The sequence below is a fragment of the Homarus americanus genome, unplaced genomic scaffold (assembly GCF_018991925.1).
Source record: "Homarus americanus isolate GMGI-L3 unplaced genomic scaffold, GMGI_Hamer_2.0 scaffold23578, whole genome shotgun sequence".
Classification (NCBI taxonomy): Eukaryota; Metazoa; Arthropoda; class Malacostraca; order Decapoda; family Nephropidae; genus Homarus; species Homarus americanus.
The window spans coordinates 7,100,672-7,121,228 of record NW_024733231.1 but is presented as its reverse complement, the minus strand read 5'-3'; the positions used below and the strand labels follow the sequence as shown (position 1 = coordinate 7,121,228).

At 36.4% G+C, this 20,557-nt stretch overlaps 2 protein-coding genes across 2 annotated transcripts in view; one reads left to right on the top strand and one right to left on the bottom strand.

Annotated features, from left to right (window-relative positions):
• LOC121869494 (ATP-dependent RNA helicase TDRD9-like) overlaps positions 1–4,595 on the bottom strand; it is a 57,635-nt gene extending 53,040 nt beyond the window's left edge. The window contains exons 1-2 of the mRNA XM_042370848.1: positions 4,521–4,595; positions 1,345–1,425 (exon numbers count right to left, since the gene is read on the bottom strand). Coding sequence (XP_042226782.1) covers positions 1,345–1,425 — 81 coding nt within the window. The 5' untranslated portion in view covers positions 4,521–4,595. The remainder of the gene's footprint in view (positions 1–1,344; positions 1,426–4,520) is intronic.
• A 543-nt stretch (positions 4,596–5,138) lies between these two features.
• Positions 5,139–14,023, top strand: LOC121869662 (dnaJ homolog subfamily C member 25 homolog). The gene is made up of 6 exons (XM_042371197.1): positions 5,139–5,291; positions 7,633–7,774; positions 8,179–8,367; positions 8,622–8,834; positions 9,322–9,490; positions 10,239–14,023. Exons 1-6 carry the CDS (start codon positions 5,189–5,191, stop codon positions 10,425–10,427), a joined length of 1,005 nt encoding a protein of 334 aa, XP_042227131.1. The 5' UTR covers positions 5,139–5,188; the 3' UTR covers positions 10,428–14,023.
• Positions 14,024–20,557: the final 6,534 nt, after the last annotated feature.

The window sequence follows — 20,557 nt, the reverse complement described above, 5'->3', positions numbered from 1 at the left end:
GTAACTTGTTCCACTCATCCACTACTCTATTGCTATAAAAGAATATACTGTACACCCACCTCTCATTTTACGCGGGGGTCACGTTCTTGAAAATCGCCGCTTAATTAAAAGATGCGTAAATTAAACAAAATTTTCCCATAAGAATACATGTAAATGGTACAGGTTAGGGGAACCATCACACACCGCACAGGGAATGAACAGTGCTCTCACTTAAACCAAGCACGCGGCCAACCTCCGACACACGATCTCCTCTCTGAAGGCGGGTGATCACATTTAATTTCACGTCCACTGCGATTGTTTATCATGCCTTTTTAGCTTTAGGCGCCCCAAAGGAGGTAGACGGACACTTTCCAGACATGCTCAATGGGGGAAAACAGAGTTTAACACTAAAAAGGTAAGTGATAAATACACAGTGCAAATGAGAGCACAGAGAAAAAGTAGTGCTGGTGTGACCTGAGAAAGTGATATACGGGAAGCTTGCTGGACGTCATCACAGTTGTTGCACTTCATTATCATCATTATCTTCATCATTAGCAGAAATAATCTTTATTATTACATTATTATAATAATAATTATTATTAACAATAATATTTAAATCCTTGATGTTGATATGACTGCGACTTTATAGTAATAACTTACAACCACCTCACCAGGCATCACACGAGACTCCACTGCCAGGCGAATACGCGCGGCAAATTTAAACTGTCTTGAGCGCGTTATTTAAAAAATAGGTGCTTGTAAATTAGCTTTTAGTATTAATTGATTAATCACGTTATTCCAAAAAACACTTACATCAAACGCATGTAAAACCCGAGTTGCCGGGTACCTGTATATATATAAAACAAAAAATAATAATAAATAAATCAAGTTAAATAAGATAAACTTAAAAAACACTAAACTACACACAGAAAATGAAAGAAAATAAAACTTACATACATAAAGAAATAATTTATACAAAAATGAGGAATGCATAATAAAGAACATAGAAAAAACATCTTTTCACTCCTCCATTGGTGTTACAGTGACGGGATCAACTACAACATAACAAAATACCCCCTCCCCCCTTCCAGGACCAGTGACTTGGACTGTGTCTGAGCCCCCGTTTATTTGCTAGTACAGTACTTGGTAGCTTATCTGACCTAATAATTACACTAAGGCTTCAAACAAATCACAATGACTTCCTTCTAACACCAAGACCATCATTTATAACAATAACAATCTTTCAACCTGTGTAAATAATTCAAGCACCATAAAAAGCTTAAGGGTATTATAACAGGAGGTGGGACACTGTACTAAAACACATACCAGAGAGACAGGTGCTGTGTGGTATAGTACAGTACTTACCTTCTCAAACTCAACACCATTAAACCAGTTGAGGTAGTCTTCAGCAGTTCCATGGAATTTACTTAGAGGCATTTCAGCCATCTGTAAATGGAAATGATTGTCAGTTTCTTGAGTGGTGGACAATAAAATGGTTCAATGTGTTGTGACCATACTTCTCAATACTTACCGGGTAATAACTATTATTTAAGTGTGTGAGGTTGAGTCCCATTGTCATAACTGCCCATCAGGAACAGTTTGGACATAGCATACTATAAACTAAGCCTTCAGTAGGCATGGAGGCAGCACAGATGGCACAGCACTGCACTTAATTGCCTCAACTAGTACAGTTACTGTAGATACATGTATACTGCAGAGTGAACCGTACACAGCTAGAGATCAAACACTTGGGCCAGGTGGTGAGAGCTCTGTCTACTGCATCACCACACCCCTTATTTAAATATACAGTACAGTTCAGTAGTCAATTACATTTTACATCTATCAATTTTACCTCTTGCCAGCTTCCTAGCCAGTGAGACAGTGAGTTTTCATTGTTAGCAGGCACTTGAATGAACCTGAACATGTGCTCCTACTCCAAAGAAGTTAACTCTTGAGTTTTCTGTACTGATAGTTTCTTTAACTTGTGACCTCGAGAAGTGCAGCCTCCCACTTACTTCGGATATAAACTGGAGTAATACCCTCTGAGGTACTTCTAAATTTATATCCCCTGCCTTTCTTTGAACTAATGGTAATTGAAGACTTTCTAATCTCACTTGGTAAATGAGGCATCCGAGTACAGGTGCCAGTAACAATTTAATGACCACACTTTTGACTTTATAAATAAATTTGCAATTCTTGGTGTATCCCTGAGACTAACATTTGTTAATGCTAATATTTTGTTTTCTCATTATTTTGTACTTATACTTGAACAAAAAAAAAAAAACATTGGCTAAGCTGTACCGTATATGTTTAAGCAGCCATTTATTAAAGATGACAATAACCAAATAACCCCAACCTTATCAAACAATCTTTAAATACTTTTTATTTAAGTTAGGTTATATTAGGTTTATTGGTTCATTTTACCACTTAAAATTCCTGAAGGGAGAAAACATAACAGAATACATCCATTACAATTTTGGGGTTGAATATGAGATGTTCTTGAGTTATGAGACCACTTGCCTTTTAAACAAAATACTGGTACAGTATCTATAACAGCTTTATACTGTACCTGCAATGTCCTTAGTTTAAGTGTAATGTATAAGAATAGTAAACTACAACACAGTATTACCAAATAAACAAAGAAGTCAAATACTGTAACTATACTGTACTGTAACAATAATAATATACTATATACGTAACCAGAATTAAATAAAATCATAGTTTACGATTGGTTTGGCATGTATACAGTACAGTTCCGTATAGACTATGCAGGTGTACAGGTTGTCCACATATGTGAAGTTACTCACCTCACAGGCAACACCACCACAGTGAGGGGGGTAGGGGTGGGGGCGGGGTGGGGGTGGGGGGGGTAGGGTGGGGGCGGGGGGTAAGGGTGGGGTGGGGGGTAAGGGTGGGGGGCGGGGGTATATGGGGCGGGGGGGGTATGGGTGGGGGGCGGAGGTAGGGTAGGGGGTGGGGGTGGAGGGTAGGGAAGGAGGGTAGGGTAGGGGTGGGGGTAGGGGCGGGGGGTAGGGGGTAGGGGGGTAGGGGTAAAGGGGGTAGGGGGCGGGGGGGTAGGGGTAGGGGCGGGGGGTAGGGGGGGGTGGGGACCAGCAACCTATAACACAAACACACAGTTGCTCCTTTACTTTCAAACCTTTCACCAAGACTTTAAGGGCCACCAACAAACCTGTTTATATGTTTAATTCACTAGTTATACATTAAATTGACTTCTTACACATTAAAATAGTATTAAATGCTCTGGTAACATAAATATCATAAAAAAAAAATCACAAATATGATGCACAATTTCAGCCATGTAAACCCCGCCTTGCCGAGTGATGTCACTGAAAACTTTTAATATTTTTCTTTTCTCTTTACGATATTTATGTTATCATAGCTTTTTACTTACTAACTTTTGCTTCCCATGTGTGGAAATTATCTGAAGACAACATCAAGCATGGATCAGGCCACCATATCATTTTACTGCCGCGACAGACAAAGTAGTTCCGCTAGTACGAGCCTTGGGGCCTAATTATCTACCAAACGAAGCATTTGCCAAAGAAATTAAATTTTACATCCGAACTCAGCGATGAAAATATACTGTAAGAAAATTATCCATCAAAACTTACGGTGTGACGGGTGTGTCGTCAATATTAACCGAAATTAGACCAAGGACAGCTGCCACGGTCATCACACGCTTACATCCTGCTACACTAGGTTAGTTTGGTTAGGTTAGGTTAGTTAGGTTAGTTTGATTAGGTTAGATTTTGGTTGGGTTAGGTGAAAATTATGTTTTTCTGATGGTTTTTGAGTTTTTGAATGATTCTGACCTTTATTTCAAATAGATGGATGACCAAAACGACAATTTTACCTAAAAAAAGAAAGGTATAGTCAACTGCGGGTCAGTCGTCAATAATTATGGTAAATTTGCTTCTAATTGCCTGACTCAACCTGATCTAATCTACCCTCACCTAACCAAATAAATATATAAATATAATAAAGGTATGGGTCAATTAAAAGCAATAATACCATATTACTGTACTATATACGAGTACATTTTTAAGTGTAAATGGCTCAGATGCAGATTAGACACCCCAGATTACTTCAATTGCCGATTTAACACACTGATGCTACCTAGAGGGGATGGGTCTACAATAATTTCTACGTTATTGTCATTAAATGTTTATTATGTGCGTTCATGAACCGCTATTAATAATTCCCCAACAAAACAACTCACACACGTCAGCTCCAACAACCACAAGTTAAAATTACTCCCCTTAACAAATCTTCCAATGGCCGATTTCCTTTGGTTTAGTCACACTATCACTCAATGACGAGGGTAGTGTGGTGACCTGAAAGGCGGCCACCATGGTAACACAGGTAAGTGGTCAACTCATTACACAAAGTGTACACTGAGGGCCATTTAAATGGCCACTCGAAGTCTGGAAAATAGTAACTTTATATACAGTATACTCATGAAAGTCACTTGTGAAATTGGACCCTAACCAATTTACGTAGGAGGAACTTTCTCCACAAACCTTGAAATTTCATTAAGAGAGACACGCCGCCCGCCACGCCACGCGTGTCTTGGAAACTCAACTTTCCAACATGGCAGCAATTCTGTTCGATCATTATTTACAGAAAACTTCATATACTGTACGGTAATGAGTCACTGAAACTTTATAAACACTGTCGTATTTAAAATAAATTTTACTATAATTAAGAATTCATTTTATTACGTTTAATCGATGTTTTATAATTGTATTTGTAATTAATTGACAAATAAGATACGACGAAGCCACAGCCAAAGTTAGAAGGTGTTCGTGATGATACATTTAACTCTAGATATAATGGAGACAAAATATTGTTGATAAAGTTATTCTTAATTATTTATTACAGGTTTATAAAATACAAAGCTTTCCTATGTCAGGATAAGACTTGTTTTCTACTAGTTTAGGTATAAAGTAAAACATGCGTTTCAAAATAATTTTTTGTTTTACGTGTATCATAATATCCAAACTTATCACATATGCTATCCTTTATCTCACAAAAATATTTAGATGTGATTAATGTGAATTCTTGAAACTTAATTTAATCTATGTTGATGTAAAATGTTGATGTCTTCTAGAATCGCATGTGTTGATGGCAGTGTGTGTGTGGCAGCGGCGAGAGGTGAGTGAGGCTCCTACCCTCCCAGCCCTCAGTGATGATGTGGCGCTTCCTTCTCTTATATTCCCTCTGTATCGTGTTCCAGCCCACAAATGGCTACGTCGAGGACTACTACTGCGGCGAAAATAACTGTTATGATCGTAAGTAGAAGGAATCATGTGTGACTAACGGGATCTCTAACCCCCCCTCCCTCACAGCTTCCCGGAGTTACATGGTTACCTTATGTCATCTGGTGGTTGTTGACCTCTCCTATAGTACCAGCTGGTGTTACTTCACTACATCTGGTGGTTGTTGACCTCTCCTATAGTACCAGCTGGTGTTACTTCACTACATCTGGTACACCCACGTCACCTACCCTCGCCACACCTAGGATAAACTCTTAATATCTCATGTTCTTATCAGTATAAAAGAGGCGACATATTTACAAGAACCAGATCTAACCAACCAATGAAACCTACCTAACCTTACCTAACCTACCTAACCTTACCTAACCTACCTAACCTTACCTAACCTACCTAACCTAACCTACCTAACCTACCTTACCTAACCTTACCTAACCTACCTTACCTAACCTACCTAACCTTACCTAACCTACCTAACCTAACCTACCTAACCTTACCTAACCTACCTAACCTTACCTAACTTCCTAGCCAGGGGGGCGAACACTCCTTCATATGAAACAAAGTATACTTAGCCAATTAGCTCACTCACGGTAAAATAGCGTTAGTAGGAACATAACCGGTCACGGCAAAATATCCACAATAAAATTTGAATGATTAAGGATTATTATTATTTATTTTACTTCCAGCAATGGGCAGATGGGTAAAGGAATTGATGAGGTTAATAAGTGGACATTAATTTTATTTTTACAGATGTTAACAGAAGACAATAACTGTATTATGTTAGGTTAGGTTTGGTACACTTTATGAACTAATAATCCAGTTGGTGGTTCAGGAGCTCTACCTTGTACAGTATTACCAGGAATATTGGTTACAGTATTCATGTGGGTTTGGCTTTGTCTGAAACTTGGCTGACTTGCTTACATTTTATCATCAGTTCTTAAGATCAGTATGGTAGTTCAGTCTTTTATCATCGTGGTGGTTGCAGTGTCACACATTTCTAAAACAAGTCAAGTGAAGAAATCAGACAACCCTAACCTAACAGAGAGCTTATAATGTGTGTGTTTTTTGCATATTTTAAAAGATTTCAATTATTTTCATCAGTCTATAAAACCCAAAGTTCAAAACAACATTTCTTGTACGTTAATTGTGAGGTAAAATACACCTAATGAGTTACTGTACAATTATCAGGTTTTAAATGATTACACACAAACTATCAATGGGGAGTGCCTCGTTTGATATACTATACATACCAACCATATTTTGAGATACAGCAAGTACAGTACTTCTGTAATTACAAAATCCAGATTATACTGTAATTACCAGTACTGTGGCTTTAGTGTATTGAGCGATACTGTAGGGAGACTCGCGGGGCTGCTGGCTGGCTTCACCGACCAAAGTGAAATTTTTGTTAAGGGGCGAATGTAATTATCACAGAAAATAAAGCCATTGTGTTGAAACTCTTATGGCTGTGTTCTTTATGTCTTGCTTTATTGAGTAGATTTTTTCCCAACAGCAGGAAGGACAAAGTGTGGCAGTTTCCAGTTAATATATATCCTACAGATTAATGGTGGTATTTTTCAACTTTTCCTCAGACTTGTCAACACAAATACAATACTGTAGCTCAGTTCACTATCAGATTTCAGCAGATGATGTTTACCACAGAGGAAGCTGCTCTCTAATTGTTGCCAGTGTCCACTGTTGGTTGTAATAACATATTGTACTATTACAGTAATATGTAGTACAGTACTATATTAATGAATACAATATCATAGATACTGTACATAATAATGGGGATTAAAGACAAAAGGTGGCTAATCAAAGAAAAATTGGACTGTTTAAATGAAATGTGACTTTATTTTTAATTTTAAAATATTAAAGTGTTCTCTCATTGTTTGGTAGGTCTCAGTTAACTCCCTAATAATTGATCATTGGTGCATGATGTTGATGCTACTGCTCAAAACTGAACAGCTGGTCTGAACTAGTATACACACACACACTGTTCTCTATGCACAGATCAAGTTTGTGCATAATACACCTCCTTATTATTGTACAGTACTGTACAGTACTTGATAGATATTTTTTATATAAATAACTACTGTAGTATTTTACAAATTCAGAACTTCCCATTACATATAAGTACGGTACTTTCCATCAAGTTGCCTTCCTATTTACCATTGTTGTTTACCTACACTGTCTAGGCACACAGGAAACTGTATACTCCCACAGCATACCTGCACTGTGTACCTACAACTTCTGTATTCATGCTGAACTGTACAACAGCATAATTTATAAACATGCCTATCCAATTGTAAATCTGTATAACAATTTTACTGAATAAATATTATTATTATTATTCCAGTCCTTGAGATAACCCGCGATGCGACGAAACAAGAAGTTAAGCGAGCCTTCCGGGCGGTTGCCTCTAAAACCCACCCTGACAAGTTCCAAGATCCCGAGGAAAAGAAAATTGCAGAAGAGCGATTCCGGATATTGTCTACAGCGTGAGTACAGTATTTTGTCTCCTCTGAGGTCTGATGTTAGCCATTTCCTGCCCTTGTGAAAGTAAACACCATCTATTATATATATATATTGGCTTTATTACACAAAAGGTCTTCCATTATTTATTATTGTTTTTTTGTTTTGTTTTTACAAGGGTCTAAACTTGTATACAGTATTCACCTCTTCATCTATGTCCCTGCCATAACTCTTGAATGGAAATGATGGTTTGATCTTAGTGTTAGTGCGAGATATTGTCTGCTGTGTGATAGACTGAACCAACTGTACTTTGATATGTCACATCTTTGATCTTTCACCAGGGGAAGATATCAAACCTCTCCATATAATATAGGAGAAATTTTGTGTTATGTTGTCCTGTTATCTGTGTTTCTTGATCTCCGTTGGGCAGGTATGACATTCTACGAGACGATGAAGCCCGAGAAGATTACGATTATATGTTGGACCATCCAGAACAGTTCTACCAGAATGTATACCGAGCGTGGCGCAGACGCATGGCCCCCCACGTTGACGTCAGAATCGTTTTGGCGGCGACCATATCCCTTATATCATTAGTACAGTATTATAATGGTTGGATGAAGTAAGTGTATATATAGTTATTTTATTGTTCATGTGAGACAGTGTTACAGTAATATGCTTTTTGATGGCTTGAAAAATAACTTGGCATCGATGTTCTCATCCTGTTTGTGTTTTTTGTGTACGTATGACTTAAAACTTTTTACATATAAAACACACAGAACCTCCTGGTGTACATGAATTAATAATCCTTTTTGTGAATGATGTGAAGAATGTTTACAGCTTGTGTTGATACTTCACGGTAAACATTATTTCCAGATATCAAGAAGCCATCAAGTATTTTGCTGTAGTACCAAAATACCGTCTACAGGCGGTAGAGTTAGCCAAGCAGGAGGGTTTGCTTATAACTGACAAGAAGAAGTTAAAAGGAATGTCGAAAGAGCAAATTAAAGAACGGGAGGAAAAAATAATTCGTCAGGTCATCGAGCGAAAGATGGATATTCGTGGGGTGTACGCTAAGCCCACTTACAAGTACGTTAATTAGTGAGTTTTCAGCATGTGGTAGAGTAATTAGGTGGATCACTTGAAGATTAGGCACCCTTGATGATTTCACCTGATGATTAGACACCCAGATAGCTTGAAGGTGTTTAATCATCAGGTGAGTTGAGGTGCAATGCCTATTCTGCTTGGCCTTGTTTTAATCACTGGGCATAAATATGGCAGTTAAACATAAGTGTATTTAGTCTTATTTAGTACAGTAGTTCCTTTGCCACTTGAGAATTCTTGTTTGCTTGATGAACTGCCACAGAAGTTCACACACACACCCACCATTTTCTTATCCTGATTAATGTCTTATAGTATGTCATTTATTTTTCTCTGTTTTTCATTTCTTATTTCTCTCTCTCTCTCTCTCTCTCTCTCATTTCTTATTTCTCTCTCTCTCATATGCTATTTCTCTCTCTGTTTTTCATTTCCTATTTCTCTCTCTATTTTTCATTTCTTATTTTGTTTCCTCTAGGGATATTCTGTGGATACAACTCGTGTTCCTCCCGTACTGGATCGTGAAGTACATATCCTGGTACTTACGCTGGGTGTGGAAGTTCTGGATCCTGAAGGAGGAGTACGGTGAGGAGGAGAAGATGTATATAATTCGCAAGTTCATGGGCCTCAGTCATGGACAATTTGAAGTAAGTTCTTTTATTACATTGATTTCAGTTCTTTATACCACCTTCTGAAAGTGTGAGGGCATATAACAATGTAACACTGTCTGTTTTGGATAATTTTAGCTTCCTTTCCATAATTTTCTTCAGATTCTGTACAGTATATAGTATTGTGTAAGGAACCTACTGGATATAAACATCTGATGGCTTTGTTGGCTATCCTTATTCAAATGTCCTTTTTATTTGTACAGTCAAAGAAAAGTCACGTTACACTTACCGTGTCTCATGTTCTGAAACCCACGGCAAAGAATTATGGTAAAGTTCCCTGTTCAGAGTCAAACCTCGATGCTTCGCTGTCACGACCCAAATTCTTCATAATGGGCTGCAGAACATTACGCTGGGGAGTGTAACACGACTTATTTCTTCGACTGTACATTGGAAATTGTATACCTGCATTGTCTATATATTGTATTTGTCAAACCAGTTGTAATTTATCTGATAATTTTACTCAAAAATATTAGTTAATGTTAGTGTTATTATTATTGGAATTGTTGGATGTGTTAAGAGGCGAAGTTATTTTACTCTTCGTCATTTTCAGTTTACTCCTCCACCCATTATCAGATGAAGTATCATGAAATATTTTGTCAAAGTTGTTGGGATGGGCAACTATAATTTTAGTGAATCCAGTAATGAAAAAAATAAACATAGAATTAATGTGTTTAAACAAGAACTTCTTTGCAATTTATCATTATCGCCATCATCTCTCTCTCCCTAGAACTTAGAAGAAAATATAAAAGCAGATTACTTGAAACGAGAATTATGGAATAAAGATAAATATAATGAATGGAAGGCTGATCGTGATGCAGAGATGAAGGTGAAGATGGCCCAGTCTGGTCGGTACAAGTCATATCGTCGTTACATGAAGGCTAACGGACCCGGTCGTATGTACTTCGACGACTCCTAAGTTCAATAAGGTGCAATATTCTATTATATGAATATGGATAGCTTTACTAAGTAATGATAAAAGCATACATGAGCCTTGCAGTAGGCTTTTATGATGCACTTAAACTGTGTTGTGTATGGTAGTTCATGCTGTAGATTTATTATACTGTATATCAGTACAGTATATAAAGATATTGATCATACAGGATATATTCTTAGTGATAAGACAGGTGTATATTTGAACCCAATATAAAGCTGTGTTGTGGAATGATTAGAGCTTTTCCAGCATAGTAAGTTGCATAAACATGAAGAAATTTGAGCTTACAGTATTTTCATAACCTAATACCTGGCTGGGGCAATTCACATGTTACAGTACAGTACAAGCCAAAGTCTGTGGGTAAAAAATTAAGTTCTCTCAACAATGGTGGCTGTAACTAACAAGGTTAGTTTCTGTGGTCAGGGAATTGGAAATGTTTTCACCATTCTGTCCAAGCATTACATATCTCTTAATAAGCAACCAGAGCTCATCTTATGTGTTTGTTTAAGTCGTTAAACTCACTCAACTGGGCTGCTTTCCTTGAACACCTAATCCAGGGGGCATTGTCTCTAGCGACTTTCCTGTAGAGACCCAGATATTGGCTGTCCCACGTTATTCAGTGCCCAAGCTTTTACCTGGTGGCTCACTTATGCCTTCCTCTCATTGTCTGACACGGAGATGGACTGGAAGTGAGGGTTGATCTTATGAAATGACAGTTTGTGACTTACACAAATGAGTGACAAAGCATATTGCTAGTGTAATGAGAGGACTCAATCTTTTTACCTTAAACAGCAGCTGATGCCTCTAAGACCACTATCTTAAGAGCTATGTTAACAACAGAAAGGTTTCAACAATGGTAATATTTCAGTTAGTTTTAGCCAACATTGTTGAAAAACCTTGATTTTGAACCTATAAACATTGGCTAATGATACATGAATTGCCCAGTCCAGATACATCTGTAAACTGGGATTTGAGAATCAATACCTCATTTTATAACCTAATGCCTTTCAAAAACAAGTCATGAATATACCCACTAAGCTTCCAAGCTTTGGAATCCAGGGAAGCCATAATATAAGTGGCTGTTGCTAATTGGGCAATCAGCCCGGCTCCCCTGAGTAGTCTTTGCCCATACAAAGGGGTCTGAGTAAATAAATATTTCTGTTGGGGCTTGGAACTAACACTCTGTGAAATAGTAGGTGCTGCCTTTTCTTTTTGTCGGACTTGATCATACAGCGAGAGACAGAACCAGCATCACAATCGTCCTACTCTTGGCTGCCATATTTCAGAAGCTAAGTACTGTACCAAATCTGTTTCCTTTCACAAGGGTTACTGGTTTGTGCAAGGGGGCATCCCAGGTCAACCAAACTGTGAATAAGTACAATCAGCCTCAGAAGGGATGTCATGGTTTCAGTATGATTCATTCAAATAGCAGTATCTGGCAACTTTGTGGAGCTGAGCGAGTGACTTAGACAACACAGTGAAGGTTAGGTAACTATTTTACAGTTTGTTACTCACGGAAAGTTGTCCCCTCCAAGGTGCCCATCATAAAGTACTTTCCACCTCCCCGCTCTCTGTAGCTGGTTTCTGCACTTACAGGCCACTTTTGACAGTCATTAGAATATGTATGAGGTATTGATTATAATTCCCATATTATAATCAAGTCTGGGAAGAACGATGTAGTTCCCCGCCTCTTCCCTTTGGTGTTCAGTATTGGTAAGAAGGTTGAAGTTGGTTCTGCCTCCAGCCTTATGATTGAGCCTGCCGAGGATAGAACAAGCATCTCGTGCACTGTGCAGCTGTGATTGACAGTATCAACCTCTGACACTTTCTAAACTAAAGGCTAGGGCTGTAGTGGGCTTTCCTGGATTCCAAAGCCTGAAAATTTTTTTGGCATATTCACAAAATTTTCTCTCCATCTTCAGTTATAAAATAGGTTTGCAGAATCAATTACTAATTTTGTTTAACAGTCATAAGTTGTCTCAAGAGGCAAGCATCGACCCATGGTTATTTTGCACAAGACCGTGCCTCGGGCCAGAGTCACCGGTTATGTGTGTTGATCATTGTCAAGTGTCATATATACATCTCTGGTTATGAATTTTCCATCAGTTCATATACTGTATGTCATTTCATTATGTCTAATATTTAATAGTTTAATGTAGATCACCAGCATTGTTTGTACATTATAAAGGAAGAAGTTAAACTGCCACCAATAGTCATCCTCAAGTGCTTCATGGTACTGTACACAATTTTAGTAGTGATCATCAAGAACGCTGCAATATTTACAAATTTACTTATATACAAATGAAAATATCAACCTCTTTTATTTAGTAGTACTGCTTTAAAAGCAGTCATGGAGGAGATAGAAGGTGTGAATATAATGAAGGTTTTGAGAAGTTCCACTTACACTCTCATAACACTGGAAAAATTTAGTTTGATGTGAAGATTTATTGTTAGATTTTGTTCCTCTTGGCAGTGGAAGGCTTTCTACTTTTTTTGAAATTTTTGTTATGCACAAAATTGCATATTCAAGATTTTTCCGTTTTTTTATGTTTGTATTTCTGAGTGTGTGTGTTTGTGTACAATAACACAAGAAAATGCCTTCTATTGAAATTTAGTTCTCAAAATTTATTGGAACATCTCAATCCACGTTAATATTAAAGAACATTAAAGATGGAAACTGTCTTGATTATTGGCTCACCAAAATAGTTACCCATTACTGTATTTTGAAAATTAGCATGTTGATGATTATGGACCAGAAAAAAACCCTTTCTGGAGGTAAGAGTGAGAACTGGGGATTACCGAGTTGTAAAGTGGATATTTGCTCAATCCACCTTAAGCCTTCAGTTACTGTTTTATAATTCTACTTAAAATGTTCTTGATACCGGTATGTTTAGAATTATACCACATAATTTACAAAGATATACAGGATGGTGCATGATCTGTTTTACCGAGGAAATGTGTCTCGGTACAGCGACTCGTGTGCCCCCCTGCACAGTGTATGCAGATTTTATTTCTATCGGCAAATTTGTGGGGGAGTTGTGTGTGCTAAAAACTGTGGAAGGTTATTTTTGTACTTGTAATAGTGATGTTTATGTTTGTTTATTACAGGCATTTAAAATCCATATCCTGGGAAAGGGTGAATAATGTGCGTATCTTGGTATTCTTCCCCATATACTCTATACATCCTCAGGTGGAGAGTTATTCATTTTCAACTGTTTTTGCAATTATTGTTTCATTGGGGAATAAGGGGAAACCTTTGTAGGGGCAGATCCTGGGATATTCTAAGTGGGTTATCAAACGTTCATTGACAAATATATTGATGAGGATATGCAGTAAGCTTTTAGAGGCAGTTGTTAGCTGTCTGGTCCTTTATAGGAGTGTCAAGTAAAGGTAGGAAGGGGGTTTTATTTATCATATTACTGTACAGTGTTCCCTCTTTGTGCCAAGTTTGGTGGGTCTGAATTTATGATATTCAGAAAGATTTGTTGACTTGTGTAGGACAGAAGGAGAATTTGGATTTTTCTTGGTTCTTTTATTTTTTTTATTAAAACTACTCTGTACAAACTTTTTTTTTTTTTTTTTTTACATTAGGAGCATCATGTGTGATGTGAGGTCAAGAGTGGGTCTAATATTCAGGTGCAGTACTTCACAGGTTGAGAATATACAGGATGTCTCAAAAAAATGTCTTACAGGTTTTCCTGGAGAGCACGTGAATGCTTTATACAGTACTACAATGGTAACATTTTCATCATTTGTGGGAGACCTCACACGTCAATAAGTGAAGACAATACTGATGTTATGATACAATACAACCATTCGCACAATCTCCGCCAAAACCTGTATGGCAATGTGTATACATTTTTCCAGGACACTTGTGTACAGTACTTAAAGAACAATGGCATTACTACAAAGGGTAAAACCACACAATAATTTTTTTACTAAATACTGTAGTCCCCTTTGGTGAAGCAGATACACAATTACATTTCAGTACTTGTAAATCAGTCATCAATGCCTGTAATATTTTGTTATTCATTTCTTTAAAAACTGTTGTGTATTGCCACATTATCATATATTTACAATGGATTATATTCCTCAGTTATATCATGTTACAGCAGAAGTCCAAAAATCCGGACTGCTTGGGGATTGGGTCGGTCCGGATTTTCGGATTTTCCGGATTCTCAGGCAGTACTTTTAAAATTAAAATTTAAGGAGGAATAAAGAAGAGATGAACAGGTACATTTTGATAGTTTATTCATTAGCAAATAAAGCATGCTTCATTTGTCAAAACGAGCAGTTTTAAAGAAAAATAAAGTCAACACTAGACAAAAATGTAAACAAACTGTCTAATACCATGACGAGTCTTGAAATTCCTAAGCCATCCATCACTAAATGCGCACTCTGATTCAATGTTCATTTGTTCCTTAAAAGACTTTGCTTTGGCAATAAGCATCGGCCCAGAAATTGCCATACCTTCTGATCGTTTTAACAAAAACCATTCGTGCAACACTCAAGATTTTCTAATTTGGGCCAATGTAAACTTTTTCTTTCAGCAATTTTAATGTAAGGCTCAGAAGAAGCTGTGAATTCTAGAATTTTATTCTTTGCCTTTTTTATATCATAAATTGTAGACTTTCCAATGTTGTATGTTTCCATTAGAACAGCATTGCTCACATTACAATCTAGTTTCTTAATTATTTCAAGTTTGTGACTCAATTTCAATGTGTTCTTCTTTCTCTTCACACAACGAAGTTTATCTACTTTAGGGACCATTATTATGGGCTTGTACTCTGTACATGGAAAGAGTAGGACTCAAAATTACATACGTTGTCACAGTTTGATTGCTTGTTTTAAAGTGGCGATCGCGTGGTCGTTTGTTGTCGATGTGCAGCTGTGGCATACACACAAAAGATTTATAGTGCCTCAAATTTTACATTTCAGTTCAAGCTAATTACAAAACTAACAAAATTAGCTACCTATAATTTACAATTACTTTTATTATTAGAATTATGTAAATTAATTTTTTAAAGCAACTCCATTCATTCACACAACCCACAAAAGCCCTCTAAATTTAAAAAGTTTGAGTTTTTGAAAAGTCCGGATTCTCGGGTGGTCCGGATTCCTGGCATCCGGTTTTTTGGACTTTTACTGTATTGGGAAGGGAAACTTATACCTTGAAGAATACTTGCAAATCTCACTCAGTGTTTGTGTAGCAGTATTCATCGGTAACTATACGGTATGTGGTAATATCTGATGACGGAACTAAAGCTGACATTTCAGTTTTTAGTCCATTCTTTTAATTGGTTGTAGTAAAGTGCATCAGGTGAGGTGACCACTTCCATTCAATGACCAAGATTATAATATAAAATAATTCTCAATCACTTTGCATTATAATTTTTCTTTTATTATTAACTTTGCAAAGAAGATATATAGTACAGTAGTTTGTTTTGCCATAATCTCCTGGTGAAAGTTTTAATGTAACATAAATAATTTTTTAGTCTAATGGATGTTGTTATTTATTATGTTATAAAACTATTCATAGGAAATATATTTAGTTTCCATTCTTTTGGTAGATTATCCTGAAAATTTGTTTCACTTTCTTTGTTATCATTATTATATTTATATTATCCTTACCTTTATTGATATTATTTTATTTGTATTGTTATTATTACTCGATTATCATTTCTTGCATGCCAAAAATAAACTGAGGTAATGTTTTCAAAATTCAGCATTTGTGGACAGTATGAAGAACATTGAGGTGTAAAACCCCTTTAATCCTGTACAGCAAAAAAAAATTAAATAATTGACTAGATACTGTACTGCATATATACTGTACTATATTGTATGTATATTACAGGGTTGTCATGCTATGGTGTAAGGTCTGGTAATGTAGTACAGTAGGTTGTAAGATTCTCTTATAAAAATATTGTCTATTGATTATACTGGAATGGGTCTTGAGCTTAACGATTTGAGGGCAAGTGAACCAAGTGCTTAGGGAAGAGTCTTATTTATGGAGATGGAATTTCTTGGAGAAGGAAGATATAAAGTAAAGGACATATTCTAGCCAGTGTCAGTACAGTATTTGGGTTAGGTAAGACCTCTGTTCCAGAAAACCACTTGTAAATTGATCCTCCATTGATGCCTGTATTGTACAACTTCATGGTGTCTTTGTGGATGTCATATTGGAATTTACAGGCATCTTGGATTTACAAAAGGGTGAACTATCGTAAATCAATCCTTCATAAATTGAGTGATGGTAATATGTACTATATTGTAACTCCAAAAATGTTATTAACATTTAACATTCATTAAATTGGAACTATAAATGCTTAGATGAGTTGAAAGTTTGAAGACAATATGCTTTACTGTAAAAAAAATAAGGAATCCTACTGTAAAAAAATAATTGATGAATTAGACAAAGGAGTGAAATTGTAAGAATCGTCTGAATCTTTGTTTTCTCTCAGATACTGCCAAGGATTTACAATATCATAATGTATGGTCATAGAAATGTATACACACTCCAAAAAAGTATCTTTACAAAGAGGTCCGGTGAATTTTACAATGAAGACAGCAACTTGTGTTGTCTCTATAGGGTTGTCAGAATCCTTTGTCAGTTGTCTCTATAGGGTTGTCAGAATCCTTTGTCAGTTGTCTCTATAGGGTTGTCAGAATCCTTTGTCAGTTGTCTCTATAGGGTTGTCAGAATCCTTTGTCAGTTTTCTCTATAGGGTTGTCAGAATCCTTTGTCAGTTGTCTCTATAGGGTTGTCAGAATCCTTTGTCAGTTGTCTCTATAGGGTTGTCAGAATCCTTTGTCAGTTGTCTCTATAGGGTTGTCAGAATCCTTTGTCAGTTGTCTCTATAGGGTTGTCAGAATCCTTTGTCAGTTTTCTCTATAGGGTTGTCAGAATCCTTTGTCAGTTGTCATATTGTTTGACACAAAATCTTAAGGAAGGATACTGTTTGGAGAATGTATACATGTAATGGCTTAGATAAAAAAGAAATTCTAGATACAAAACAGATATTTGAGATATATGATATTAAGGTGTGCCTCAGTTGATAGAACAAGTTATTGATACTAAATACTGTAGTCTTTTACTTTGTGGTTGTTAGAGCCTCAAGAACAACATAAGCGTGATGGTTTTATAATTAAGTGTTGTTGTGTAATAAATAAGCAAAGGAAGTCTTGTATAAATAATTTACTTTGTTTATCAAGTTTACTTGTATTTGTTTGCTGTCAGTCATTGAGTTGTACACTTAAGAATATTCTGTGGCCATTTGTTTCACCCTAATCATATTCTGTATTTATGTTACACCATTTTTCTTTTCTTTTTAGCTCATTTTGTTCTCATAGTTTGAATATTTAGTTTAGTAACTCTATAATGGCAGCTATCATCAGTGGAAGTTAGCTATAAGGACAGCAGCCATCATTAGTGGAAATTAGCTTTAGGGACGGTGTCCATCATACGGCTAGTTGCCGAGTTATGTCATGGAAGCATTCCCAAAAAGTGGAATGTTATTCAGACGCTGTATTCTCAGGACACATTTTCAGCCACCCTAACTCTAACCTTTTCAGTGAACTTCATACAGTGGAGCCTTTCATTAGCACAAACCAGAGCAAACTACAGTACTAAGTTAAAGAGTTATCTGGCATGTTAAAGGGGTATATGACATAATTATTAAAGTACTGTACTGTCCAGGTTTTAAATAATGACATTTTCAGTCATCCTAAACCTAACTTTTCACTTGACTTCATACAGTAGAGCCTCTTGTTGTGCACAAACCAGAGCAAACTCTTGTACAAACCTTGTGTTATAATAGCATACTAAAGTTCTGTACAGGTTAAAAATAAATGACATGAGAATAAACATTTATTAAACAAATAAGAAAAATATATGTACAGTACAGTGGTCCCTCGGTTCACGAACGGTTCGATTAACGAAATTTCGGTAAACGAATTAGCTCCCATAAGGATTTTCAGTTCTATTAACGAACAAAACTTCAATCAACGAAATCATTACGACAAACATGTTTTGTTGTGCGCATCATCTGATCGGCCAGTCCGCTAATACAGTAATCAGTTTTATGTTTACATTTGTTTCCAGTGGAGTAAATATCAAGGAAGTTGGTCTCTTGAATATTTCTGCATTTTTTACATTAAAATTATTGGTCATTCTGAAATTTAGTTAACATACAGTATTGATAATATACAGTGCTGAAATTATTATGAAACTTGAAGAAGGCATTAGAACCAATGCACTCTGTAACGAATATGGCATGTCATCATCGACTGCCTCTACAATCGGCTGTTTGATATGTAAACAAAGCTGCCGGGAATACGACATACACACCTCAAAGTAAGTTAAAATATAGTATTCTATTGTTTTTTATTTATCATTGTACTGTATAGTACAGTACTGTATTTAGTTTATATTTAATGTTTTGTTAATTCTATTACTGGTATACAGTACTTTGTATGTATACTTTTTCTGTGAGTTGGAACCAATTACTCAAGATCCCATTGAAATAATAGATTCGGTTAACGAACGACTGTGAAACGAATTGTGTTCGTTAACAGAGGGACCAGTGTATGTAGTACTGTATATCACTAAACGGTGGACATCCCGAGTAGTGGCGGAGGTCCTGCCAGCTGATTGAAGCTGTGACGTTACTCACGAGGGGCTGCCCGATCGCCATCACTTGAATAATTAAATAAAAAAGACTTAAACTAACCAAGTATATCTAAAGGTACATCACTTTCCTCTGTTATGTCACTGTCAAGGTCATTCTCTTCCCCAGCCTATCTCTCCTCTGCCTTCCCAGGCACTGTCTCTCTCCAGACTCTGTATTTTCTGGATTTTCACGCCTAAACTAATGGAGAGATGGGATTTCTTGGGTACAGTACCAGTAGGATATTTTCCAGGCATGGTAATTTTGGGGAGGGAGCTAAAAAATAATCCACGGAGCAGCACCAGTTGTCACCAAGGCAGAGTGTGTGAAACCGAATTTTGGTGGGCTGGAAATGAATGGGCAAGGCGGTCGTTACACTGGTGTGCGCAAGATTAATGGTGCTATATCAGACTTCAGTAACTTATTCAAATATTGTTCCCCAATTATTAGACAATTTTATATCAGAATGACACTGTTTGGCTTGATGTAAATCAGTGAATGCTTGTAGTAGCTTAATAAGTCTGCTGATGTAATTTCCAACTTTATATTTTATACCTACGTAATTTTAATTTATTATTGTGGATGTAGACCTCACAATATATATATATATATATATATATATATATATATATATATATATATATATATATATATATATATATATATATATATATATATATATATATATATATATATATATATATATATATATTGTACAGTATATATGCATAGATAAGAGATCTTCATTTGTTTTTGTAGGTTTTTAGGTAAATATTCTGAGACAAAAGTGAATTATTGAAATGATTATATACTCAGGAACCAATGTCAAAGTTAGTTACACAGGTATTTAAACTCTCCTGCTAATCAAAGTACAGTACAGCAAAACCTTTCCATGGTATAACACTTGGTGTGCACAGTATTGAGGCCAAGTTAGCTTTTGCAGGTATTACTGAGTAGCTAATTGCTATCTCAAACACCTGTCAAAAGCAGCATGCCGGTAAACTATTGTTGAGTATTTCTGCTGTAGGGAGTTCAGGTGAATCAGGCAGCACTAGTTATAACATGGTACATGAACTTCCTCTCTCTGTCATGCAAAGTAAAGCGAGTCTTTTGGCCTTTATGCTTAAAAGACAGTGAATATGTTTTGGCATGGGGAATAAGTGCACTCATTACTGTAACAACTACAGTTCAGCTTTTTGTTAGTTTTATTACAGAACATTCAGAATGCTGAAGTTACAGCTTCTACAATACTGTACTGTAATCAGACACAATATGGCTGCTCTAATAGATTGTACAGTAGTTAATTTACATAATGTATAATTTCAATTGCAACTTTATAATGATCCTACAATAGTACGTATTAAGAAAAGTTTATCTTTGGGCACAATTATCACAAGAACTGAGAACATTTATTGATATACTACTGTAAGTGTTATGAGTGAGGTGTGG

Coding starts and splice junctions, on each gene's coding strand:
- LOC121869662 (XM_042371197.1), top strand. CDS start 5,189: ATGATGTGGCGCTTCCTTCTCTTATATTCCCTCTGTATCGTGTTCCAG. Junction 8,368..8,621: donor TATTATAATGGTTGGATGAA/GTAAGTGTATAT, acceptor CATTATTTCCAG/ATATCAAGAAGCCATCAAGT. Junction 9,491..10,238: donor TCAGTCATGGACAATTTGAA/GTAAGTTCTTTT, acceptor CTCTCTCCCTAG/AACTTAGAAGAAAATATAAA.